Source organism: Triturus cristatus, chromosome 1_1 (assembly GCF_964204655.1).
Source record: "Triturus cristatus chromosome 1_1, aTriCri1.1, whole genome shotgun sequence".
In the NCBI taxonomy this organism is placed as follows: Eukaryota; Metazoa; Chordata; class Amphibia; order Caudata; family Salamandridae; genus Triturus; species Triturus cristatus.
In genome coordinates this window covers 72716346-72744213 of record NC_140579.1, presented here as the reverse complement: position 1 = coordinate 72744213, position 27868 = coordinate 72716346, and the positions used below count along the sequence as shown (strand labels likewise).

General features: G+C 44.2%; 1 protein-coding gene across 1 annotated transcript in view; it reads right to left on the bottom strand.

The window, feature by feature from the left end:
- The window catches only part of LOC146869469 (complement C4-like), a 520274-nt gene that overhangs the window by 339937 nt on the left and 152469 nt on the right, over positions 1 to 27868 (bottom strand). Inside the window, exons 5-6 of the mRNA XM_085599862.1 lie at positions 27777 to 27865; positions 26401 to 26483 (exon numbers count right to left, since the gene is read on the bottom strand). Of these exons, the coding sequence (XP_085455988.1) occupies positions 26401 to 26483; positions 27777 to 27865 (172 nt within the window). The remainder of the gene's footprint in view (positions 1 to 26400; positions 26484 to 27776; positions 27866 to 27868) is intronic.

Sequence of the window (27868 nt, the reverse complement as noted above, 5' to 3'; positions counted from 1 at the left end):
GGAAGAAGTATTATAGATGGTCCCTGGAAGCGGCAGGGCTCTGATCTGAAGTTTTATGACTCGACGCATGAGAAGCTCGCGCATATCAAGTTTAAACTTTGCATCCTTGCCCTTGCAGTGCATTTTATTATAAATTCTGGATTCCAATGTGAAGGAAAAATGGAATGGAAAAGCACTAATTTTCACATAGCTGATGGGCCTGGAGAGCCCTGGAGGGTATCATATAGAATTATAGATGGGTAACAGTGAATAACAGGAATGTTTTTCATCAAGGGTTCTGAGTGACATCAAATACACAAGAGCAAACCTGGAGCTGTCTATTATGTCGCTCAGAACCTTGATTTTGCCACTGATCCCCTACTATATGTTGATAACTTAATTATATATCCCTTGCGTCTGCAGCCTTGCGTTTTCAGAGTTCTGTACTTATTTATTGAACTTGGAAGGATGAAGGCTGAGTGGTCCCTGCTGTAGATTGTGCCAGGAAGTCTCAGGCATAAATCTCAGCCGCAGGCACATTATCCTAAAGACGTCAAGCACCTGGCACACTGAAACCTTACTCTGCTTATGAGCAATGGGTTATTTCCTGATATAGACGGAATGCTGAACAATGTCAAACATTCACCCCCAGTACAGAGACCTGAGCTTAAATCCATTGTTTTTTTGCTCACCACGCCGTTCCAGATTGGACCTGACAGCACAGAGCGCCACCGGGAAGGCAGTGGCATAACGAAACTTGAGGGGGCACCCCTGCAAGTTACATGGAGGAGGCCCTCATGCTGTGGACCCATTTAAGCCTGCTGCCTGTGCACAGAACACAGTGCAGCGGAGCTCGGGCCCCCCCGCACCGCAGGGCCTGTGGGCACTATTGCTACGCCACTACAGCAAGGGGAACCCCCAGAGACCCCCCGCCATGGAGCTCCTCGTGAGACTGGCATGGATCTGCGCCCTAGTGAAACTCGCCCGCCCGGCGCCAGCGTGAGTGTTTCTTTTTTTAAATAAAGGGGAATCGTGGATTTATGAGATTGCAGTTTTTAGTGAGGGTGCTCTGGATTTTCCACTACGTTGATGCATTTCGTGATAAAAAAAAAATGAAGCACAGCAAACAACAGCTGCTCACCTACTGCCCTTGTGTAGTCACAGTAATGCGGATGCAGTGTGCTTACGCAAAGTGGCATAACAGTGTAATTTCGCATAAGAAATGCATCGCGAGTGCTCCACTGGCGCACATCACTCTTAGCTCTCTTAGTACTAAACATCACCTAGTGACTTTGCGCATAGTATTGTGTACAACGTTTGGTCTGTGGTACTTGACGCATCTGGTATTGTATGTGTGAATGCCTTTATGTCTGATAGAGAGCAGGTGTTTGCATAAATGCTCTTTTGTACATTTGTACCCAGATGCTGCATTCCTCTGTGTGGTTTTGTTGTACAAAAGAGAAACCTATTGACTTTGTCCCTGCTTGCGTTTAATTTTGTCAGAAAATCGGTGTATTTTGCAGTTGTGTGATATAACAGGTTTTATGCCATTATTTGCTATTGGAAGCAATATCACACAACTGATGGATGGAATGCAGAACAAATCAAAACATCCACCCCCAGTCAAGAGATCTGGGTTAAATCCATCATTCTTTTGCTCACCATTCTACCCCAGTTTAGACCTGGCCATATGCAAATCAGTCTTGACCCTGTGCCTCATGGGAACAGTCCAGCCCGAACTGCCAGACCAGATCCTGCCTGGACCAGAAACAAGCATCCTAGGACCGGTTTCGGGGTATCACCCATTGTTGTAAATTAGCAGCAATTGGATTAGCATTAGCGGAATCCATCTTGTATTTAGAGGGTATCTTGTCCATTTTGTGGAATCCATTTTGTATTTCTGGCAGCCATTTTGTTTGCCATGTGCTGCCATGTGCTTTGTCCTCCCTCAGTGTTGACTGCTCTTGTAATCTGCCTAGAAACAAACTATATTTAGCATCTTCCACCTTTGCACATGCCCAGTGAGTTTTCAGCTGTCCTTGCAGCTGTTAGTAGTATGTATCTCTCAGGATGTGTTTACTAGCATTGGCAAACTGTTAACTCCTCCTACTTGTCGACTGTGCATTTCTATATGACCTTAAATGTACATAAAACCATCTCCTGTACTTGTACCGCCCTCTTTTAAGCCCCTGTGTGAGTATAAAAGGACCATGCTCCTTCTGTTCAGTGTGCTACTTCATTCAATACCGAAGGGTGCTGTGTGAATGTAGTTCCACCTCATGAGGTTTATTAAACTTTGTATTTTCTATTCCAGTTTCTGTGCCAACTTCTTCCTATTGGTCTGAGGACTCTGTGCAGAGAAGGGCGAACCCCTTGCACTGGTAGGCCTAGCTGAGGCCCACTTCTAAAAATTGGCGCCCAACCAGTGGGGCTCATCGGCGACTCGGATGCCCAAAGGATTGGTCGCGACGAAGGATTGGAATCTCGCTCTGGACGCGATCGCTGCCCGATGAGACCCGAGTCTTGGCAACCACGGCGTTTTTCCTTTCTTTCTGATCTGACCATCCAGGTGGTGCCGGTCCTCGACTGAGATCTCTTCTGTTGATTCGCCGTGCAGTGACCATTTGGTCGATTTTAGAACTTGGCAGTTGGAATCTGGACACCAAGTGATTGGTAAGTGTCATTCTGTGGCGCTTGCTGTTGGTTTTTATGCCTGGGATTGGTAAGGTAGTTTAGTAACACTTACTGCGGCTTTTGTATTTTGGAATTTGTGTTGGCCAACTTGGATTTCTATGTGACATATATAAATTGCAATTTATATAGGCAGGTAATGAGGAGAATTTTCTCTATCTGAATTGATTTGAACGGCACATCGTACTAAAGGTACCTTAAGTGCTACTTTGATTATAATACTGCATATTCTGCACTATTTTTGGCATGCCTGTTTTTAGCACACTTCGTAGGATGTGTTGCTTTTGTAGTGGTGCCAATTTGAGACTCGATGAAGCACAACCGGCCCCCCGGAGGGGACGCCTAATAGGGATATGTATATTAAGCATGGTCTTTCTTCTATAATGTACAGCACATTATGGAATAAATACACTCGTAAGGATCCTGAGTTGCGTTGGCCTATGTATGGGTCATTTGATTTACGAAAGATTGAGTATGTGGAACAATGTATGTTTAAGCGAAAGGCTAGGCAAGATATGTTTGACTGTGTACGAATGTGGGAGAAAGAAGTGCGTGAACGAATGAAGCGTGAGCAAGCCTTGATTGAAAAAGAACAGCGAAAGAACATTTATGCGAAAGCATTAGAGTTGAAAAACAAAGAAATAAAAGAGTTAAAAGAGAGAGAAGTTAGGTAGCGCAATTTACAGGTATCTAGCCAATACGCTGTTCGGCGGCCCCTTTATCCTATACTTAATAAACCACAAGATGATTTCTTATTATTAGATCGTCCTCCACCTCCGTATACTGTTCCTTCTGCCCCTCATGAGTCAGATGAGGACTCTAGTTCGGAGGAACACAAGGCACGAGAAACTCGTTCTATGTTGACCGCTGAGCATGCGTCCCAGCTTAGATCTGCTGCTCGTAAAGCAGTTCGAAGCACTGCCCCCGCCTCTGAACTTCTAGATAGTATGAAAGGGTGGCAGGAAAGGGAGCAGCTGTATTTTACTGAGGTGTTTGCCGCAGAGGTCCTTGAGCTGTTTAGGAAATATTCTGAGGAGTTAGAGCCCGACGATGTAGCAGATAATTGTAAGCAAATGCGTGATGGTCTTTTTGTTTTCTCCCAGGTGACTGATACAATCAGGCGTTTGGTTAAACTCTGTGTTGATGCAGTCCGTTTGCGAGAGGAGAAAAAGGCTGCAGACGTAGCTGCACAGACATCTCAGACCGGCATGGCACAAGCTTCTATCTCCGGAACAGATAAGACTATGATAGTTCATGCGAAACCTATGCGGGAGGCCGCGCCTTTGTATGTTCCTCCTAATGGACAGGGTACAAGTGATGATAAGGCTTCTCTCGATGCAAAGGGTAATTTTACTTATAATCGGGTTTATACTCCTTGGAATAGGACGGATGTCATGGCACTTAAAACTGCATTGCCTGATCCGCGGAAAAATCCAGCCGCTTTTTATGAGGAAGTTGAGGGTGCTATTAGCTCTTGTCCTATGACTTTGCCTGATATTGATTTATTTTTCGGATTGATATTACCACCTGATATGTGGAGAACTGTTCGTAAAATTGATGATCGTGCAGCTTTTGGGGCGTTATGGAAAGACTGAGAACAAATGGATGTAGAAAGGGAATCCGCACAGAAGCCATGTCAGTTAATTTTAGATCTTCCCGCAGCTATATTAGTTAAGTTAAAAACGATTATTCCCCCTAAAAAGATAGATTGGACTGTTTTAGCGTCTTGTAAGCAAAAGGCAGATGAATCGGTCTCTGATTTCTTTACACGTTTTGAAGAAGCATTCCACGATTTTAGTGGCCAGTCATTGACAGATGACACGGGCAGACATCTGTTTGTCGATAAATATGTTGCTAACCTGTTGCCAGGAATAGCTAGCCGCCTAAAAGCCAGTGAGAGTTCATGGACTACCTCTTCTCCGGTTTCTCTCTTGACTATGGCTCAGTATTATGAACACCAGGAATTAGAAGCAAAGGGTAATGAGGATAAAAAGACTAAAGAATTAAAAACGAAGGTTATGTTGGCTCAGGCTTATGGTCCGCCTTTTAGAGGTAGTGATAAAGGTGGACGGGGATCTTATGGTTCGTCTTTCCCTTCTTATCCTCGTTCGAATTTGTCTGCTGACCAGTGCGCGTACTGTAAGAAATTTGGGCATTGGGCTTCTGATTGTCCAGCACTGTGTGCTCAGCAGTGTCCACGTGGTCGGGGACAAATGAGAAATCGTTCAGGATATTCAGGGCCTAGAGGAAGCACAGGTGATCGTGCTAGGTTTGATGCTAATATACGTGGGCAGGATGGGTTTAACACTTTTGATAGAAGGAACCAATATCAAATGTCTGACTATGTGCCGTCTGATTTTCAAGATTCTGCTCATGCATAGGATTGCCTAGGATGGGGTAAGGAATCAGTTGAAGTTCCAGTAGATCAGAGGGGTCCCTATGTTACAGCAAATGTTTTGGGTTCTACTGATCAGTTTCTGGTTGATACAGGAGCTACTCGTAGCGCCTTGTCTAAACAATTGGTTCCAAGGGCTCCCCTGTCTGGCTTAACCATTACATCGATAGGTTTCAATGGAACCCCTTCCCTTAGCCCACTGTCACAACCACTTGCATTCCATGTGGATAAATTTACTGCTCCATGTCCATTTTTTTCTTTCCCCGAATACACCAGACAATATTGTGGGTCTTGATATGCTCAAATATTTCAGGGCTACGATACGATGTTCTCCAGAAGGTGTACGTGTTATCTTGAATGACAACCATCCTGTGAAGGAGAGAGCTTGTCTTGTTAAAGAGGATATTGCATTAGCTTCACTCCCTAGTACTTTGTGGGCTACTTCAGACACTGATGTAGGGCAAATGGTTATTCCACCAGTACATATTAGTGTCAAGGAGGGCGCTGTGCTGCCACGTTTGCCTCAATACAAAATTTCACAGGAAGGCGAAGAAGCACTCATACGTATTGTCCATGATCTCATTAAAGTGGGGGTTGTTGAGGAAGTTCCTTACAATGTTTGTAACAGTCCGATTCTTCCTATTCTGAAAAAAGATACTGACACTAGGATTTACCGATTCATTATTGATTTGCGAGAAGTTAACAAGATTGTAGTACCACAATACCCCGTGGATTCTGACATAACGACACTTCTTACTTTGGTTCCTCCGACAGCAACTACATTCTCTGTAATACACTTGAAGAATGCTTTTTTTTTCGATCCCTATTCATCCTGATAGCCGATATTTGTTCGGTTTCACTTTGAATAATCAATCGTATAGATTTTGTAGAGTTCCTCAAGGCTATACTGAGAGTCCTAGTATTTACAGTCAAGGATTAAAAAGACAACTTGATTCTTTCGTTTTGCCTGAAGGTGTGGCTCTCATACAATATGTCGATGACATCTTGTTGGCAGCCGATACCCCTGACCAGTGTGAAAAATGTACTTTGTCCTTGCTTTCTTTTCTTGCTTCCCATCATCACAAAGGGTCACGAAAGAAATTGCAATATTGTAGACCGAAGGTAACCTACCTAGGTCACCTTCTGTCTAAGGAGGGCCGTGCACTCACATCCAGATCGTATTCAAGTTATTTTAGACACACCAGTACCCCGTACTCAGAAAGATGTCCGTGCATTCATTGGTCTTACTTCTTTTTGTAGGCAATGGATATTAGGGTTTTCACACATTGTTAAACCCTTGCTAGCACTTTTGACTAAAGATACTCCAATGGTCCTCCCATGGACAGATGAATGTGAGACTGCTTTCCGACAGTTACGACAAGCTCTTTGTTCAGCACCAGTGTTAGGTACTCCAGATTATACAAAGCCTTTTACACTCTATGTACATGAAAAAAATGGATGCGCATTGTGAGTTTTAGTGCAGACACACGGTGACAAACAGCGTCCCTGTGCATATTTTTCAGCAGTACTTGATCCTGTTGCTCGTGCGTTACCTGGATGCTTCCGTTCAGTTGCAGCAACAGTTGTGTCAATACGTCAGAGTGAAGGGATAGTTTTGTCACATAAGATGTTGGTGCTAGTACCCCATGCGGTTGATGCCCTTTTAAATCAGACAAAGACGCAGCATTTAACTAGTGCTCGTCTGACAGGATACGAATTGACATTGTTGGCCCCTCACATTACACTAAAGAGATGTGCGATACTAAACCCAGCCACTTTGTTGCCATACCCGGTAACTCAGTCTCAGTCACAGGAGTCTCACGATTGTATATTCCTTACTGAGGAACAGACAAAGGGTTGTGTCGATTTGCAAGACACACCCCTTTCAAGTGTTGATGGGGAACTATGGGTTGATGGGTCCTGTTTGAAGTTACCAGATGGTACTGTGGAAATGTGGATTTTCCTGGTCAGTTATGTCCCCTATCTTGGACCCCAACGGTTCTATGTGCATGTCACAAGTACATGTATGTTCCCTCCAGTTCCAGTTATGAAGACGCAAATACATGTGCGTCCACCGTCAACATGTCCTCTGTCAGATCCGCCATGAATAGGCCGGATATTCCATTCCTAAATATGAAAGGCCACCGGCTTTATATGGTTCACTTATGCCATTTTACAGTCCAGGCAAGTAGGCCCTGATTCTGTCATCAAACTCCTTTTGCCTTCTGCCTCTGAAAGCTCCAGTCTGAGCCTGCATCTGTGACCATGAACTCTGTCTCATTCTCTGCACGGCTCACGAAGCCTGACATCAGCCTATTCTCTGCCAAGAGCTGTATTTCACCTTCGAATTATCTGCTTCCCCCTCAGCCGATGCATTCCTGCCTAGTAGCTTAAGTAAACATTCTTCCAGTTACCAAGCAAAAGGCCCGGCTTCTCTGTCCTCATGCAAGTAATTCATAGCCCTGTCACCATGGAATATTCCTACCCCCTCGCATTCAGTGTAGACACTTAGACGCTTGTACACACACGCACAGTCAGTATAGAATAGATTCTGTCCGAGAGTCCTTCTTTATGGATAACATAGTTCTTTAAACATAGGATGTTAGATATGATTTGGGATTAGGTTGACCTGACCCCCCAGACTTTTCGTCTCCACATGTAGAGCTAATGTCAAGTTCCCTTCACCCCCTAGTTGCACGTCAATTACACGTCATGCTGCTGCGCGCGCATCTATGCCAAGTATTATCTTATAGATCCACCTATGCATGATATCATAACCAATCATGTGTCTTTTTACTCCTTATTACACCCATTTTCGGTTACGCAGGTACCACGTCAAGTTCCTTATCAATTATTACGCCTACTGTATTTGCTTCATTATAACGTATGTACTATAAAAGTTACTTCTTGTCAATAAAGTATGTACTTCACTTCCTGAACCCCGTGGTGATGGAACTTGAAGCATCCGATTATAATCGATTATTGGAATAAAGCCCATTCAGAAACTCTAATATCACGGATTCTGCCTCTCATTTTTACTGAGCTATTTTATTATGATTATGTATCAAATTCAGTCCAGGTAAAGGAATTTTTATTTACCACATGATGGCGCCCGAACAGGGACACTTTCTCATCTCACGCGCCGGCAGTGAGTTGTAGGCCCGGTCTCCTGCCACAGCTGGACGGACAATTACGCGTACCAGCAGGATTTCCTGTATCTCCCTCCGGTCAAACGGGGGCGACTGAGACTACGATCAACACCCAGACGAGGCGGTGAGAAGTGCGAAGTATCCCGACCAGAGCCTAGCTGAGAGAGCAAGATCCGAGGTATATCGAGACCCACCAGTTCGAAGTCTAGTCCAGTTCCCGACGAGTCGAGTCGAGTCCAGTCCGGTTCAAGTTCAAGTTACTGAGGCCTTCCGTTTCCGAAGCTACCCGGTGAGTACCATTTCTGGGGAGGCATTTCTGACGTGCACATAGGTTGTGCCGGTCAAGACGGGTTTGGGTACACAAATCCGGTCTGCACTGTTTTAGCAGTGTATCTGTACTGTTTAGCAGTATATCAAGTATTCCGAAGTATCTAGTAAGTGTCAAGAATTAAGCATGGTGATTTAGTTATGCAGACGATCATCATTGTTGTTTCAGTTAAAGGTTTAATGTTTTAATGTTTAATGTGTTAAACGTCTTGCATATTGTGGTATGAATGGTTGTTCATTAGTGTGCTTTTTGTATTAAGTGTGTTCAAAATTAAGTATCGGATCAGTTGTCAATATGCCGCTCTTTTCGAAGTTAAGACAGATTACTACTAGAAAAGGGGTGCTTGAAGAAGCAGTTCCTATTCCTCCTAGGGACACTCCAGGGCACTTTATGTATCACAAGCATGGCTTAGATGCCATATTATTTCTTGATTTATGGGTAGATTATACCAAGGGATTGCCAGAAAGTCAAAGGTGGCCCGCAGCGGGAACCTGGGATGCAGAGTGCATCATGAAAGTCGAGGAAGAATTATGGAAAAGAAAGGTCAGACAGTCACAGAAAGACGCTGTTGAGTTATGGCGTAAAGAATCTCATAGACGTACAGAAAAAGCACGTAGACAGGAAGAGAAGAGTAAAGAAAGTTCAAATAAAGTTCAAGAAAATCTATTAATTGAGGAAGGTATCCGAGTGAAATCGGAACAAGTAGATAGACAAAGAAATGCCCTTATGAATGGTATGTATCCCCTTCTAGCCGAAGGATTACCTAAGGCTGCTCCAGAGATGCCAAAAGACTTGCCACCCCCATTATTTCCAATTAAGGTACATCCTAAAGGACATCCCAGAACCGCAGAAGATGTTTTTCTTTCCTCATATCTAGATGACGCAGCTCCCGAGTATGCTAACCCCGCACCACATAGACCGTCTGGCGGGGGGGTTCAACGTCAGGATCAGGTATCTGTCCCTGTGCAACAGCAAGTCCCGACACAAGCTTCGGCAAGCACATCTGTTTCTGCATCTGTCTCCGCAATCGATTCTACAGTGGTGTCCACACCTATAGTTGCTGTGTCACGTTCGACGAATCCTTTCACACCCGACGCCCCAGATGGGGCCACGGGAGGTGCTAGCAATACTTTTACGCCACCTAGAATAAATAAACTTGTTTTTCAAGAGTCAGCGCATTCACGTACACCCAAATTCGTAAGTGAACGTGCGCTTAAGGAACTTCTTATAGATTGTAGATATGACCCGGTGGTCGGTAAAGAGGACGAAATGGTCCTGGCATCATTACGTATCAGACGAGCCGCAGGGTATTTAGCGAAGTTACCAGGAATGACTGCACATCTAGATAAAATATATCATTTTGTTCAAACAGGGCGAGATCCAGAATGTATTAACTGAGCTATGGAATTTCAGAAAGTAGAGATACAAGGGGAACTGTTACGTTTCCTCATAAACTGTGTGATCAGAAATCAAGACCGACCGGGGGTAGACCCGGATGCAATGCATATTCTTACAAGATGGAGCCAGAATATATCAGAAGGAAGACACGATAAGCAAAATTGTATAATAGCCATGTGCCGAAAGATCCGTAAAGAAATAGAACGGATACACGAAGAGAGATTACAGACAGACGAGTTCGAACAAAGCGAGGAAGAAGGGTCAGGACCGCCCGCAGGACAGTTGGACACCATAGCCTATGTAGGTAGAGGAAGATCTTGTAATAGGGATCAGACTAGATGTCATACTGACTCAATACGTCCGATATGTCCAGATAATAACAGGAATTTCCAAATACCTATAATTAATATAAGGTCTAACGAGCATTCGTTCCAAACTGCTGACAAACTACTCCGAGAACGAAGGGGTTATCATTTTCTCGATTCTATGGATGAACAAGATTTAGCCAGGGCAGCTGTCCACTGGGTGGACAGTCCCGGAAAATATAGTGATGCTACAGTAGTACGCACATTTTTGAATCTCACCCCAGATGAACAGAGGTTGGCTGGGATTTATATGATTCAACAACTCATTATACTATATCGGAGTCAGCATTCGGACCCTGGTCCGTTACCTGACATATTGACTGAATTGCTTACAAATAAATGGAGAGGTCCAGGTACTGAATTAATTAAAGAAATTCTAATGTCAAGAAAGCAGTATATTCTTTTTGTATGCTCAGAGCATACCTCATTGCCCAGCAAGGAAAGAACAACGTATCACATGGATAGACAGAATCCCTTACGAGAAGTACACCCAATAAAAGGCGAGGGCGACGAGTTTAGGCGCGTATTTGTATATACGCCCATATCAAAAATAGAACTGTTAGAAATGAAGAAAGTGGTACCTAGTCATGACAAAGACCCAGCGGGTTTTCACCGAGAAATTAAAGACATGTTACTCATGGGAGAGTATACCTATCCCGACATTATGACGATATTAAAGGTGTTGATGCCTGCTGGCATTTATGAGAAACTCAAGGAAAAAGAGTGGGAGGTAGGAGACCAAAAGATAGAATGGTCAGTGTTAGAAGCGGAAGAAAAGGCCCGAACTGCAGGAGCAGGACTTGGGGATAAAACTAAAGCACTACCAGGTTTGCTAGTACAGGTACTGCCACGTTTATTAACTACGAAAAAGGAAGATTGGGGTACAATTTCAGCCTGTAAACAGAAGCAAGATGAAGACACTAGTGATTACTATGCCCGATTTGAAAAATGTTTTGGTATAAATAGTGGCATAAAAGCAAGTAGCGAATCATACCCGCATCTGTTTGTAACAAAATTAGTAGAAAATGCTCTGTCCCCGGTAAAGAATAGAGTATTAAAATTCGAGAGTACCTGGCAAGGTAACACTCCAACACAAATGTTACAAATGTTACAGTACCATCACAATAGAATTAAAGAGGAACAGGAACATGAACACAGACGCATGAAAGACACAAAAATGAAAATGCTAGTTGCCCAGACAGTACCAGCTGAAGGACATAAAAAGGGTATGACACATTCCGATTCAGCAGGACCGGTAAAAGGGACATGCAATTATTGTAAAAAGCCAGGTCATTACGTACACGATTGTCCAGTTTTAAAACATAATATCGCCATAGGTAAAACACAAGAAAGACCACGGCCACTCAGACAAGATCAGAATGAACAAGGAGCTATGCAGCATGCCCAGGCCATGCCAGCCGCACAACAGCCAATACAGTTTGTGCCAGCTGCACCACCGTTGCCTGCTGCTGCCACACAGACCACAACACGACAAATGTATCAGACTGCACAGTATGAATATCCTGAGTATCAGCGTTACGCATGAACTAGCCTAGAGAGGGAAGTTGACTTACCCCTTATCGAGATTCCTGTAGATCAAGAAGGACCTTATGTACATAGTGAATTATTAGGTCAAGATAGAAAATTCTTACTCGATACAGGGGCAAGTCGAACAACTATAAAACGTAGTGAAGTTCCAGGGGCACCCCTCTCAGGCTCTCAGAATATCTCCCTTGGTTTTTCAGGAAAACCTATTGTTAATGAAGTATCACAGCCTCTTCCACTTACGATAGGACCTTTGACACGAACTACAGATTTATTGCTTACTAAATCATGCCCAGAAAATCTGTTAGGAATTAAAACTGTAAAAGCCCTAGGAGCCATAATATGTTGTTCTCCGGAAGGAGTAAGGTTGTTTTTACGTGATTTTAAAGGTCACTATGTGTCTAGAGACATGGATCCCCGACTACAGACTTTACCTACACATCTATGGGCACAAGGCCCTACTGATGTTGGTTGCATGAATATTACACCATATCGAGTCACACTCAAGGCAGGAGTGGTGCTACCACGAATGCGACAATACAAGTTACCACCAGATGCTGTAGTGGCTTTACTACAAATCATTGACGAGCTAATTGCCCAAGGAGTAGTTGTAGAAACAGACTCCAATGTATGTAATTCACCGATAATTCCGATTCTTAAACGAACAGATCCTACAGCCCCGCCAGTATATCGATTGGTTATTGATCTGCGCGAGTTAAACAAATGCATTGTGCCACAATTCCCTGTGGTCCCAGATATCTCGTCATTATTGACAGCTATTGATTCCGAAGCAACATTCTTTACTGTAATTGATCTCAAAAATGCCTTTTTCAGCGTCCCAATAGATCCGGAAAGTCAATATTTGTTCGGATTCAGTTTAAATGGGCGCAGTTTTAAATTCTCACGCGCACCTCAAGGATTTACAGAAAGCCCCAGCATCTATAGCCAAGCACTGAAACGAGAACTTGACAGTATCCACATGCCAGTTAACACCGCTCTGCTTCAATATGTCGATGATCTGCTGATCACCGCCCGAAGCGAACCCGAATGTGAAAAAGCATCACTGACAGTTTTACAATTCTTAGCCGAAAAGGGGCACAAGGTGTCCCCTTCTAAGCTGCAATTCTGTGTCCAGCGAGTTGTTTATCTTGGACACTCGCTGTCCAAGGAGGGAAGGCAGCTTACACCCGACCGCATTCAGTTAATAGCTAACATGCCAATACCCAAGACACAAAAGGAAGTACGAGCTTTCATAGGCCTCACGTCATATTGCAGGCAGTGGATCCCTCAGTACGCATTTCTAGCAAAACCACTCATTCAGTTAACCACACAGGAGGCAGCCACACCGACTGTTCTCCCTTGGACTCAGGAACACACACAAGCTTTTGAAAGCTTAAAGAAAGTTTTATGTCAAGCACCCGTTTTAGCAACGCCATGTTACAGAAAACAGTTTACACTCTTTGTTACAGAACGCGAAGGTACTGCCTTGTCAGTACTCACACAGGAACAAGCAGGAGCACACAAACCATGTGCTTATTTTTCTAGTACATTAGATCCCGTAGCTCAGGCTTTGCCTGCATGCCTGAAATCAGTAGCAGCGACAGCTTTAGCAATCAGACAAAGCGATGCTATAGTGTTAGGACATCCATTGACAGTTCAAGTACCACACGCAGTAGAGGTTCTTGTGAATAGAACGCAAACACAACACTTGACCATAGCCAGACTTACAGGATATGAGCTTACATTGTTTCAGCCACATATAGAAATCAGACGCTGTAACACATTGAATCCTGCCACACTTCTACCTGTAATAGGAACAGACCCACTAGCCCATGACTGTATTGAAGTTATTACGATAACAACGAAACCCAGACAAGACTTAACCGATGTCCCATTATCAGACCCAGACCTGACATTGTATGTAGATGGTTCATGCATGAGAACAAGTACAGGAGAGTTAGTGGCCGCTTACGCAGTCACAACAGATACTGAAGTCATTGAAACAAATCGTATAAATACTTTGTCAGCTCAAGCCGCAGAGCTCATCGCTCTGACACAAGCCTGTATTCAAGCCACGAATAAAAAAGTCAACATATACACTGATTCACGTTATGCATTCGGAGTTGTACATGACTTCGGCGTGCTGTGGCGAGAGAGAGGTTATTTAACTTCTCACGGTGCCCACATTCAGCACGGACCCCTCATTCATGCCTTATTAGATGCAATACATCTACCCACTGCAATATCAATCATGAAATGTAAAGCTCATACGAAGGTTACTGATATCATTTCCCAAGGCAATGATCTAGCCGACAGAACAGCTAAACAGACTGCTCAAACTCAAACCCCCGACATGACAAAGACAATAGTCCCGACACATTGCATGACAGTTAAAGATCCTACTCTTGACGTAATTGACATACAGACACATGCTACACCAGATGAAATAAAGAAATGGACTGAATTAGGAGGGATCCAAACGGACCAAGGATGGATGATGAAGGAAAAGTCTGTATGGTTCCTTCCTGACTCAATGGTCCAAGTTATAATTAACACTATACATAGTCCAGCACATTTAGGAGAAAAAGCCATGCTAGACAGCATTCAACACATTTGGTTCAATAAACATTTACGAGCAGCAGCAAAACAAAAGGTCCGTACCTGTATGATCTGTTGTCAGTTTAACCCAGGAAAAAGCGTTCCCGTAGAACAGGGTGGATTTCATACTCCTAACCATCCTTTTGAAGTACTCCAGATGGACTATATCCAGATGGAACGATGTCGAGGATTCAAATATGTTCTTGTAGTTGTCTGCGCTCTGTCCCGTTGGACAGAGGCATATCCGGTTTCAGATTACACTGCCCCGACTACTGCCAAACAGTTGGTTCGAGAATTCTTCCCACGATACGGTTTATCACGTGCTGTTTACTCAGATAACGGCCAGCCGTTCTCATCCGAATTAATGAAACACGTTTCACTTCTGTTAGGATACCAGTGGAAATTCCACTGTGTCCGACACCCCGAGGCAGCAGGTCTCGTAGAAAGACATAACCAGATCCTGAAAATCAGAATGTCCAAAATATGCAGAGAAAAAGGTGTCGACTGGGTAGTAGCGCTACCCGTTGCACTCTTTTACATGAGAATGGTAGCACACTCTCGAACAGGGCTATCCCCGTATGAGGTGATCTTCGGCAGACCACCGAATATGTGGGGGACGCCCATACCACGCAAAATAACTGATATTGACTGTAATATGCTGACAGATTACTTGGCTTCCTTGATGTCTGCACTACAATCTTGTCGTTCACAGGTAGCTGCAGCCTTTCCTGACAACACTGAGGTGAAACCCCATGACGTTGTTCCGGGTGATCTTGTGTTTGTGAGGAATTTCGACCGAAAGACCCAGCTGGAGCCCAGGTGGAAAGCACCCAAGTTGGTCCTGTTGACCACGAGGACAGCCGTGAAGATCGAGGGCCGCAAGGGCTGGATTCATTCAAGCCACATCAAGAAATTTCATGGACTATCCTCGGATATAGACACTGTGCCCTGCACTCCCTCACAGACTGATTCAGAACTTCCCTTTGTTGAACCAAATGACTCTAAGAACTACAAACTAAAGCTTAGGCCCAAACAGTCGAGCAATTTGATTGTTTAAGTCCTCTCCAAGGTGAAGCGGTTGAATTGTCTCTGACATGTATCCCTTGGACCTGAGTAGAGAAAATACCCGGAAAATGTTGAAACGACAGGCGTATTGTAAATCACTGCGTAGCTACTGTATGGGGACATTATTAATTCTGTTTTTATTGAGTCTTTTAATAATTATTACGAGTATGTTGTTGCACATATATTACCCTATTTCTAGACATGTTTATAATGTTACTACTGAACATTCTTTTAGTGACTTACCTCCGCATGAATTATCTTATAGACTTGCGCTGCGCAATAACACTTTCATTAGTATGTTACATCATTCCCATCAGACTAGTAATGCCACCAATTGTTGGGTGTGTGGCCGACTCCCTCCCTATCAGAATTATGAAGGAGTCCTGCCTTTCTTTCCACATCCATTCACACATAATGGCTCCTGTGGAGCATGGTTTAGTTTAATCAATTCCATAGACTCAGACACAGCAGTTTACCAAGATCATTGGATATGGGGAAACCTGAACCTAGTCTTACTCAAGGTCTGCTACCCTGACAAGGAGGGTCGCCCCAATAGAACAGGAACTGATCTAGAAAATGAAGTATATGGATTAGGTAATTTTACACCTAATCTCATGATTCTAAATGTCGTATCCGAAGTTGAACTAGTCTTGCCCACCATGTCAGTATTCCCAGCGAAGGGTGAATTGTGTGTAAGAAAGGTTGGTTCCATACCTATGGGCCATAGTAAATGCAATACTATAGTAGAATTCCGTGATCAAGGCAAATCTTCATTTAGAGCTTCTCGCCACTCCTACTTCATATGTGGTCAGACTGCATATATGCGTCTACCTCCAGATTGGGATGGTACCTGCTACATTGCATTCCTTCTGCCACCTGTTTTTCTAGCTCCTCCTGATTACTACAGAAATATTCATTTAGTACACAACAGAAAGCGGAGAGATCTCCCCATTGTCGATTACACTGAAACGGCATGGGACAAGTATGTAGATTTTAATAAAGGCATCTTTCCCTATATAGGTACTGTTACTAATAGTAAGCTGATACGTAGATTAACCAGAACCCTTGAAGCAGTAGTGAATGAGACTATTTCCGCCTTAGGCAATTTAACAGAAGAACAGTCTGCTATGCGGATTGTTGTGCTTCAAAATCGTCTTGTCCTTGACGTCATCCTGGCTGATAGGGGCGGAGCTTGTAGGGTCATCGGATCAAGTTGCTGCGTATTCATACCAGAAAATTCGCCATCTGTATATAAAGCCATCACTCGCCTTCATAAGATTGTAAACCAGATACACCAGAACCCAGGCACTTGGACTTGGTCCAGTTGGTTTTGGAGTGTGATATCAGCCTGGGGATGGAGAGTTTTATCCTTCCTAGGTATTGGCTTTCTCATACTATTCAGTTGCTGTCTATGTCTACAATGTGGACCAGCGATTTGTGGTCTGTGTGCCACATCGTGTATTCCACCACCAAGATTTCATTCAAGATCCCGGAAGAAGAAAGAAGAACAAATGATGCTATATGAACAGATCGATGGATTGATGAAGATCGATATCTCTTGAAGGGCAAGTAGGGGGACAAGGAGGGAATGTGGAAATGTGGATTTTCCTGGTCAGTTATGTCCCCTATCTTGGACCCCAACGGTTCTATGTGCATGTCACAAGTACATGTATGTTCCCTCCAGTTCCAGTTATGAAGACGCAAATACATGTGCGTCCACCGTCAACATGTCCTCTGTCAGATCCGCCATGAATAGGCCGGATATTCCATTCCTAAATATGAAAGGCCACCGGCTTTATATGGTTCACTTATGCCATTTTACAGTCCAGGCAAGTAGGCCCTGATTCTGTCATCAAACTCCTTTTGCCTTCTGCCTCTGAAAGCTCCAGTCTGAGCCTGCATCTGTGACCATGAACTCTGTCTCATTCTCTGCACGGCTCACGAAGCCTGACATCAGCCTATTCTCTGCCAAGAGCTGTATTTCACCTTCGAATTATCTGCTTCCCCCTCAGCCGATGCATTCCTGCCTAGTAGCTTAAGTAAACATTCTTCCAGTTACCAAGCAAAAGGCCCGGCTTCTCTGTCCTCATGCAAGTAATTCATAGCCCTGTCACCATGGAATATTCCTACCCCCTCGCATTCAGTGTAGACACTTAGACGCTTGTACACACACGCACAGTCAGTATAGAATAGATTCTGTCCGAGAGTCCTTCTTTATGGATAACATAGTTCTTTAAACATAGGATGTTAGATATGATTTGGGATTAGGTTGACCTGACCCCCCAGACTTTTCGTCTCCACATGTAGAGCTAATGTCAAGTTCCCTTCACCCCCTAGTTGCACGTCAATTACACGTCATGCTGCTGCGCGCGCATCTATGCCAAGTATTATCTTATAGATCCACCTATGCATGATATCATAACCAATCATGTGTCTTTTTACTCCTTATTACACCCATTTTCGGTTACGCAGGTACCACGTCAAGTTCCTTATCAATTATTACGCCTACTGTATTTGCTTCATTATAACGTATGTACTATAAAAGTTACTTCTTGTCAATAAAGTATGTACTTCACTTCCTGAACCCCGTGGTGATGGAACTTGAAGCATCCGATTATAATCGATTATTGGAATAAAGCCCATTCAGAAACTCTAATATCACGGATTCTGCCTCTCATTTTTACTGAGCTATTTTATTATGATTATGTATCAAATTCAGTCCAGGTAAAGGAATTTTTATTTACCAGCGTCCAGGTAAAGGAATTTTTATTTACCAACGTCAGCTGCATATGCAATTACAACACTTCAGACGGTAGTTGAGACAGCTCGTATTCCACAGAAGTCAGCTCAGGCAGCTGAGCTAATAGCTTTGACACGAGCGTGTGAACTTAGTACTGACTTATCTGTGAACATTTATACAGATAGCCGCTATGCTTTCGGAGTGGCTCATGATTTTGGGCTACTCTGCAAGGAGAGTGGCTTTCTTACATCCCACGGGATGCAAATAATGCATGGAGAATTAGTACATAATCTCTTGACTGCTTTAACATACCCGAAGAGAATAGCAATTGTTAAATGTAGCGCACATAAGAAAGTAGCTGATAAGATAGGACAAGGCAATGCTTTTTCAGACCAAACAGCCCGTGAAACTGCCATGCAGCGAAGCACCACGTCTATGTACGTAGTGAAGTCACAGGCTGAACGCTGGCATGATACCAGACAGGAAGTGCTAGATATGCAGAGATCTGCTTCTGCAGAAGAAATTGAGCAATGGTCTAAGGAGGGAACATTGGACGATGAGGGCTGTTGGAGGAATAAAGAGATGAGCAAGTGGAGATTGCCTACAGCCTATTTACAACCTATGATTCATATGGCACATGGGCCAGCACATGTTGGAGCCTCCTCAATAACGAAACTGCTCACGCAAGTTTGGGAGCATCCAGAAATTGCTGGCACAGCTAAAAAGATGGTGCAGTCTTGTCTGATTTGTCTTCAGCATAATCTGGTAAAGGGACACAAACTCCTACAGGAGGGTTTGCTACGCCAACTGCACCTTTTGAAGTTTTGCAAATGGATTACATCCAGCTTGAGCGCTGTAACAACTTAAAGTATGTTTTGGTAGTGGTATGTGCCTTCAGTAAATGGATAGAGGCATACCCTACGAAGGACAATACAGCTCTCACTACAGCAAAGGTGCTTTTGAAGGAATTCTTCCCTAGATTTGGTGTTTGTAAACTTTTATGGAGTGATAACGGACCCCATTTTATTGGGCAAGTTGTCGAATATGTCCTGAAGGGACTAGGAATTAAGCAAAAATTCCACGCTGCTTTCCATCCACAATCAGCAGGGCTAGTGGAAAGGTATAACGCCACACCTAAATTGAAACTGGCGAAAATACTGGCTTCCACATCCTTGAATTGGCCAGACGCATTACCTTTGGCACTGTTGTCCATTAGATCAGTGCCACATTCGCGATCTGGTCTTACACCATATGAGGTGGTGTTCGGAAGACCTATGAACATTTGGGGAATTCCTAAACCACATCCCATACATGATGTACCATGTGTATTGATGAGTGACTATTTATCATAATTGACTGACAGTTTGATTTCTATTCATCAACAGGTTCGAGAAGCTCTTCCTGATAGGTCTGCAGGTGAAGGCCATGGATTTCAACCTGGAGACCAGGTGATGAACCGATCATTCCAGAGGTCGAGCAGCTTGGAACCGAGGTGGCGCGGCCCGGAGCAGGTGCTCCTTTCAACGAGAACTGCGGTCCGAGTGACGAACAGGAGGAACTGGGTGCACTCCACCCACTGGAAGAAAGTGCTGTCTACCTTGGTGGACCCTGCTGCCTTAATCGACCATCGGGACATCCTGGATACAGAGAAAGGCCAAGCCATATCACCTGACGAACCTGAGGGAGTCTTCCCGGACCACACGATTCCTGGAGTATCCCGATACCAACTGAGACAACGGAAAGAGCCTGCATCGTCGAAATAGACTGGTAGAGCAACCGCCCTGGGTTAGTGAAACGGAATGCCGATGTGGCAAGGGGGGGGATCAGTCCTGTATAGTGTAGCGACACCCGTCTTGACCCTCGGTGAAGAAACCAATGGCTGCCCAGGGATAAGAGCTCCAACGATTGTTTCCAACGACAAGCTGATCATGTCCACAATGAGATCAACTGTTGCTAAGAGAAAGATTATTTGTACTATAGGGTTTGTTGTTGCTATGGTGGCTATAGCAGTAATAACTTGGTTCGTTGAGAAAGTGGCTCCTGCTCGAGAGCTTTTGATCGCCACTACTCCAGTATCAGTTGAACACCACTACTTTACGCTTCCCTACCATGAGCAGTAGCATCGACAATCCTACTTAAATAATACCTTTATCCAGATGTTGCATCATACTCATAATGCCACAAATACTATCAACTGTTGGGTGTGTGATATGATACCTGCACATCAAAAGAAAGGAGGAACACCTTTTATTCCTCTTCCCTTTTCTCATAATGGTTCTTGCAAAGCTTGGTATGCACTTTTGTTTGCATCTGGAAGAAGTACAGTAGGCGGGCTTCTTTTTCGCCTTAATAAAGTATGCTACCAAGATAAAGATGGTTATTCTCAAGCCAAAGGGACCAAATGGGAATGGGAAGAGTATCAAGCGGACAATTTTTCAATACCATATGTCTTCACAAATATGAGAACTTTTACCAGTAATGAACAATTTATGATTTCTGTCACTAGAGCTAAAGCAGATCTATGTGTAAGCAGTATTGGAAGAATTCCAGTGGGGAAAAGCGAATGTACTGTAATTCTGACTATTGAAGGTGTAAACAACAGTTGTTTTGTAGCCTCACATAATACCTACTCTAACTGTGGCAGCCACGGATATTATCAACTACCTGCTGGGTGGTCAGGTGTATGCTATGTGTCCTTTCTATTGCCCCCTGTGTTTTTGGCACCTGCATCCTACCACCAGGACCTTAAATTATTCGACGATATCTCTAGAAATAGATACAAAAGGACAATAAGTGCTGATGAAGTAGACCAAACTGATACCACTCTGCAACAATATGTCGATTTTAATTTAGGTTTGTTCTTCTTTGTGGGTGCTGCATTAAACAGTAGGAAAATAAGACGATTGACTAGAGTTGTGGAAGCTGTTACCAATCAGATAGCTATGGCACTTGGGAACATTATGGAGGAGCTGCAAATTGCAAGGATTGTAGCTCTCCAGAACCGAATGGTTCTAGATGTGGTTCTGGCTGATCGAGGTGGTGCATGTCGCATCATCGGTAGCAGCTGTTGCGTATTCATACCGGATCACTCACCTGCAGTATATGACGCAATATCAAAACTGCATAAGATTGCTGCAGAAATTCATCCAGAGACTGGTACTTGGACTTTGGCTGGATGGTTTTGGACTCTTGTTTCTGCTTGGGGCTGGAAGCTATTGACTATCCTGTGTGTAATGATTACGATACTTTTTACATGCTGTGTATGTATCCAATGTGGTCCAATGCTTTGCTCCATTTGCATCTCTGTCTGTATACCTGTCAAAAGGAATGGTGCAGAAACAAAGGCCCAACAAATGTTGAATAAAGAGGTGGCCAAAATAATGCTAATAGATGTACGGGATGTATATTTAGATTACCCCAGAGGAACGAATGTCTTCAGCTAATGCTAAAAGGGTCACCTGTTGGAAATTGGCAGCGATTGGATTAGCATTAGCGGAATCCATCTTGTATTTAGAGGCTATCTTGTCCATTTTGTGGAATCCATTTTGTATTTCTGGCAGCCATTTTGTTTGCCATGTGCTGCCATGTGCTCACCATGTGCTTTGTCCTCCCTCAGTGTTGACTGCTCTTGTAATCTGCCTAGAAACAAACTATATTTAGCATCTTCCACCTTTGCACATGCCCAGTGAATTTTCAGCTGTCCTTGCAGCTGTTAGTAGTATGTAACTGTCAGGATGTGTTTACTAGCATTGGCAAACTGTGAACTCCTCCTACTTGTCGACTGTGCATTTCTATATGAACTGATATGTACATAAAACTTTCTCCTGTACTTGTACTGCCCTCTTTTAAGCCCCTGTGTGGGTATAAAAGGACCATGCTCCTTCTGTTCAGTGTGCTACTTCATTCAATACCGAAGGGTGCTGTGTGAATGTCGTTCCACCTCATGAGGTTTATTAAACTTTGTATTTTCTATTCCAGTTTCTGTGCCAACTTCTTCCTATTGGTCTGAGGACTCTGTGCAGAGAAGGGCGAACCCCTTGCACTGGTAGGCCTAGCTGAGGCCCACTTCTACACCATCATTAGGCAGGACAGCTTGACTTCAGTGGATGGAGAGGACAGGTAATGTGACCAGGCTCTTTTGTTGCACCCATCAAGTTCCTAGGACTGATATAACACAGACTCACCCGCCTCCATCCAAGATATGACACTGATTGATATTAAGTAATTCAGTGCGGACGCATGCACATGAATGCTGTAAGAATGTTTGGTGAGTGCATTTAGCCTTCTGTGCCAGGGCATGTGTTGAGGGGAGGATTCTGCCAGCTGACGGTGGTCCTGTGCCAGGGCATGTGTTGAGGGGAGGACTCTGCCAGCTCGTGGTGGTCCTACAGGGCTGCCTGGAGTGGGGCAGATAGTGTGCCCGAGTGACTCTATGTAGACTGAGTGTCTTCACATTTGCCACGTCGATGTTGAGAGTGCTTGAAAAGTCTGAGCCTGAGGAAGAGTCATTTGGAGATGAGGAGCTGTAGCGCTCACCCACTTTCAAGGCAATCGTCAGACTCACCCATATTAAACAAGCTACTTTGACTTCTAATAAAGTAAGTGTTAAATGTCAGAAGGGGCATTTAAAAACTAGGTAGGCCAGGTGCAATCAACTATAGTAGTTTCACAAGCCCTGGAATTAAAACACTGTACTCTTGCACTGCTCTGGGTAGAAACTGCTCCTTTCTTCCCACTAAGGCCCTCATAATGTGGACTTTGGTGTGGACTGTGTGTCGTGTGACCATGTGCGCATTAACACTTGCTTATACAGACACTTGCAAAGGTATTGGTTCAGTTAACTCTATTACTATTGACAAACAGTGCCTCTGATATGCTCTTAGTAGATGCAATAACCGAGATGAAAAGATTGCGTAACACAAGCCCCGCATCCAGCGTGGTGCGGGGGCCCACGAGCTGCAGTGGCCCCCCTCAGCACAGTACTCTGGTTCGAGCGCTCTGGACTCAATCCGGAGTGGGGCCCCTCCGTGTATATTGCAGGGGGGCCCCTTAAACGTTTGTTACATCAGTGTGCTCACTGTGGACATCTCTACGGAACCAGGGATTCAGTCCAAGCAGGGCCGATTCAGGCTGTCATGATTTTGAAGTTGGTAAAATGTGCATGACTCTGCTCAGTTATAGAAACGTATTTTGTTCACAATGCTTGTATACTCCTCTGGTATTTTATGCCTGAGTGTGACTAATGCAGAATTATGAACACGGATACAGTATGGCTGGAATTAACACTTCTGGCTAGTGACCCTGCACATCAACATGAGTATTACGAGGTAATCACCACAGAATGGGGAATAACTGTGCAGACAGAAGTTGTCCGGGTCAGATTCTACAAGGAATTGACAGTTCTGTGTAGACTACCAGTCCTGTTAATCACCTGCTCTAAGCAGTTGGTAACTCAGAGCAGGAGAGAAGGGGCAGGTGTTTAGTTTAGTTTATTTTAAATTTGATATAGACCTCAGCTGAGGTCAACAAATACACAGACTTAGTTTTAAAACATTTATAATAAAACCCATAGCATCAACTTTAAACCGTTAACCACAACATCCTTCTCCAGAGACTTTCCAATCTGGGAGTTTCTACTCATGTTCTTAAATGGTTTAAATATTACCTGTCTGACCGATCCTTCCAGGTCTTTGAGAGTAATGTCTACTCTCCCCGCAAACTGCTTGTGTGTGGAGTGCCGCAGGGCTCTTCACTAAGTCCCACGCTCTTCAACATTTATATGACCCCCCTGGCTGCGAACGTCCGCCCTTTTGGGATAAAAATTGTAACCTACGCGGATGATACCCAGCTAGTAGTTGCTCTGGATCAAACTCGTACACAGTCTAATAATAACTTGAGAGACTGCCTAGAAGCAGTGGCCTCTTGGATGACATCATCCTGCCTCAAATTAAATGGGGACAAGACAGAGGTGATGTTTTTGGGCAACTCCCCTAACACCCTCATTAAATCCCTCTGGCCATCGTGCCTTGGTCCAGCCCCTCTCCCCAAGAACTCAATCAAGAGTCTGGGTATTTGGCTGGACAAGTCTCTTAACTTCACCTATCAGGCAGCTAAACTTTCAGCCACATGTGTTGGTATACTCAGGCTCATCAGAAAAATCCCCTTCAAAGCCAGACAAATCTTGACCCAAGGCCTCATACTCTCCCGTTTAGACTACGGAAATGCCCTCTATCTAAGGGGCACCCAGGCCACGATTGAGAAGCTTCAGGTCATTCAGAACTGTGCAGCACGAATGCTCCTGCAGCTCCCCCGCCATGTGTCAGTAAAATCTGACCTTTGGAAACTACACTGGCTTCCAGTCAGGGATAGAATTTCCTTCAAGAGCCTATGCATTGCCCAGCGCGCATTCTGGAAAACTGGCGCCATCATAAATCATTCTTTGATCTCTCCCTACTGTCCTACCAGACATCTTAGATCAGCCTCCTTGTTCCTGACTACGGTGCCTAAAGTCAAGAGAGCCAGGTCTGGCGGTCGATTGTTCTCCTATAACTCATCAAAACTGTGGAACTCTCTCCCTCTCCATTTACGATCGGAATCAAATTATCTTTCTTTTCGAAAGAGCCTAAAAACGCTACTGTTTACCACTACAGACTAGGTTCTTCTATCCCTCATGCGCACGCAGGCACATATAGCGCTGGGACGCCTCAGGGTAGCCATCGCGCTTTACAAAAACTCTTTTCATTCATTCATTCATTAAACATTTCTAATGTTAAAACATTTCATCATAGTTTTTTGCGACAAAAAAATTAAGTTAATTCGATATTTGTATGGTTAATAACAGATAAATTAATCCAATAGGTTTTCCAGAGCTTAGATAGATCGTTTGAAGAGGTGACGTTGTATCTAAGGTTGAGAGTTCATAATATCAGCTTTAAATATTTATAATTTTAAAACATTATCAACATGAACTTTAAAACAACTTTAGAAAACTCTTTAAAAATGTATACAATTGATAACAAGTGGGATCATCCGGTGGTGATTAACAGAGCTTAATTAGGTTTGTACAAAGAGAGCATTGTATCTGATATTCGTAGGCCTTAAATACCTCCTCTGAGCTTCTACTAGGGCTGGGTTAGGACAAACAGATAGAACATGAGTTAAATCTTATATTCCTCCATTACACAAATCACAGAGCCCAGTTGTATTTACAGAATTGTTCCTCTTTGCTTTATACACTTTCAAAGGGAGGATTTCCAGCCTCAGTAGGAGAATGCAGCGCCGGACCCTATGATCTAATGAGAAGTATGTATATTTCTCTAGGCACTTATAATCTATAGTTTTTGTATAGTCTATATAGTGCTTTAATTGTAGACAATGTTCTACGTCCAGATCGATGCTTAATCTTGGAACCATGTTCTTTAAAAAGATCTTAAAAAATGCCGGGGTCCAAGTTTGTAGAAGTGCTACTGTGCAGTGAGAGTGACTAATATCTATATTAAGATTCTCATTAAAAGTGTATCATGACGACTCATCTCTAAAAGTTTCCAGTTTTACAATGTGCCTTATGGAGCCTGGGTCAGCATGCAAAAGATAATAAGCCCATCTTAACATATTCGAGATAGCTCTTGCGTATATGCTGGATAGGGAGAGTTCAAGACATAATGGTTGGGCCGGGACAGCTTGATTGAGGGGGCAGGTGTGTTTTGAGGTGGGGTGGGGAGGGTGGCAGTGGGCAGGGGAGGTTGCCGTGCAGAGGGAGTGGGAGTATTACACACTTCTCCCTTGACGCAGGGGGTGTCTTAAAACCCAGGTGCGCCATCCCCAGGCAAGTTCTCACTGAACGGACTGGCAGCCGCTCAGCAATATCACACTCCTTAACATGTAACCGGGTCCTAAGCCGTAAGTACAAAACAATGTATTATTTCAACAGTCCCAAATGACTGCGCCACACTCTAATGCCATTCAGAGAGAACGCTTCCGTCTGGAACTTAGATATCCGGAAGCGTCCTCTCTTTCTGCTCTTTTAAGGCGTGCTTGCAAACCAGCGGGCATGGTATACTTCCAAGATGCTCTCATAAGTCCGTTTATCGATGGGTATGTGCTCTTCTCCTCAGGGCACACACATGCTGCAGCAGTGTAGACCTTACCGTACTTCTTCACCTCGAACTGGGTCGAAGAGCTGGCCTCGGGGGAGGAGGTGTACCTGGCCGTGATGTTCCAGACACCGGGGCTACAGGGTAACAAGAGGAGACAACTCGGATTAGAGGCTCTGCTGAAGGTTCCCTTTCCACCCACCCACCCCTGACACGCTGTTCCCTATCATGAAGCTGCATTTCTGCTCCACCCCATACGTCAGTATATCATTAGCAAAAGTACTGCCTGATAGAAAGGCCGCCCCGTGTATCATTTACAAAAAGATTGTCTCATCAGCGGCAGATTGTTTATCAATAACTCTGAGGGGGCAATATACTTTTGAACAACATTTAGGACAGCATTGTGGTTCGGGTATTCTGAGACCACAGCTTCAGAGTTGGTGCTAATAGAAAAGCCTCCATTTTGCAGAGGAGGGGGAAATGCATTCAACAGTGGAGAATTCACTGACGTCGTGGCCTTCACCATACTATAAGCCTGCCTGAGTATTCTCCACCGGTGAAGAATCCTCCACCAGAGAATTTACCACTCCTGCCATATCTCACTGAATCTTGTTACCATCAAATTCTCAGTCACTGCTGCTGTTTCCAGGGAGATACTGTCAGGATGGGCGTGAAATAGTGTTCACATGTGATGCTCCTCGGAGGCAGGAGAGACACTAACCCCAAGAGATGCAGAAGACATGAGTCATGAGAGACACTGAAGAAGACACTGGTCATGAGAGACACTGAAGAAGACACCGGTCATGAGAGACACTGAAGAAGACACCGGTCATGAGAGACACTGAAGAAGACACCGGTCATGAGAGACACTGAAGAAGACACCGGTCATGAGAGACAACGAAGAAGACACCGGTCATGAGAGACACTGAAGAAGACACCGGTCATGAGAGACACTGAAGAAGACACCGGTCATGAGAGACACTGAAGAAGACACCGGTCATGAGAGACACTGAAGAAGACACCGGTCATGAGAGACACTGAAGAAGACACCGGTCATGAGAGACACTGAAGAAGACACTGGTCATGAGAGACACTGAAGAAGACACCGGTCATGAGAGACACTGAAGAAGGCGCTGATTATGAGACACATGGAGGAAGACTTTCCTGGAGTAATACTCAACAACACTCTGGTCATGCCAAAGGCAATGCAAGACACTGAAGATTAGATACTATAGGCATCGTAGAGAGACACTGGAGCTAGGAGACACACTGTGCATGTGTGGGAGCAGAGATTCATCTGGTCTCTGAGGGAGACACTGAATCACAGCGATACCAGGTGAAAGGAACGACAACAATTACAACCCCTTCCCATGGAGTATTCTGTGTGAGTGACCCCGACCTGGAAAAAAGATGCAAATGCTTTGCCTTACTCAGAGATGTCTGGGATGGTGACCTGCTGGTTGATAATCCCCGCATCAGAACGTTTCTCTGACTTCTTCACCTGCAGCCCTTGCGCATTCTG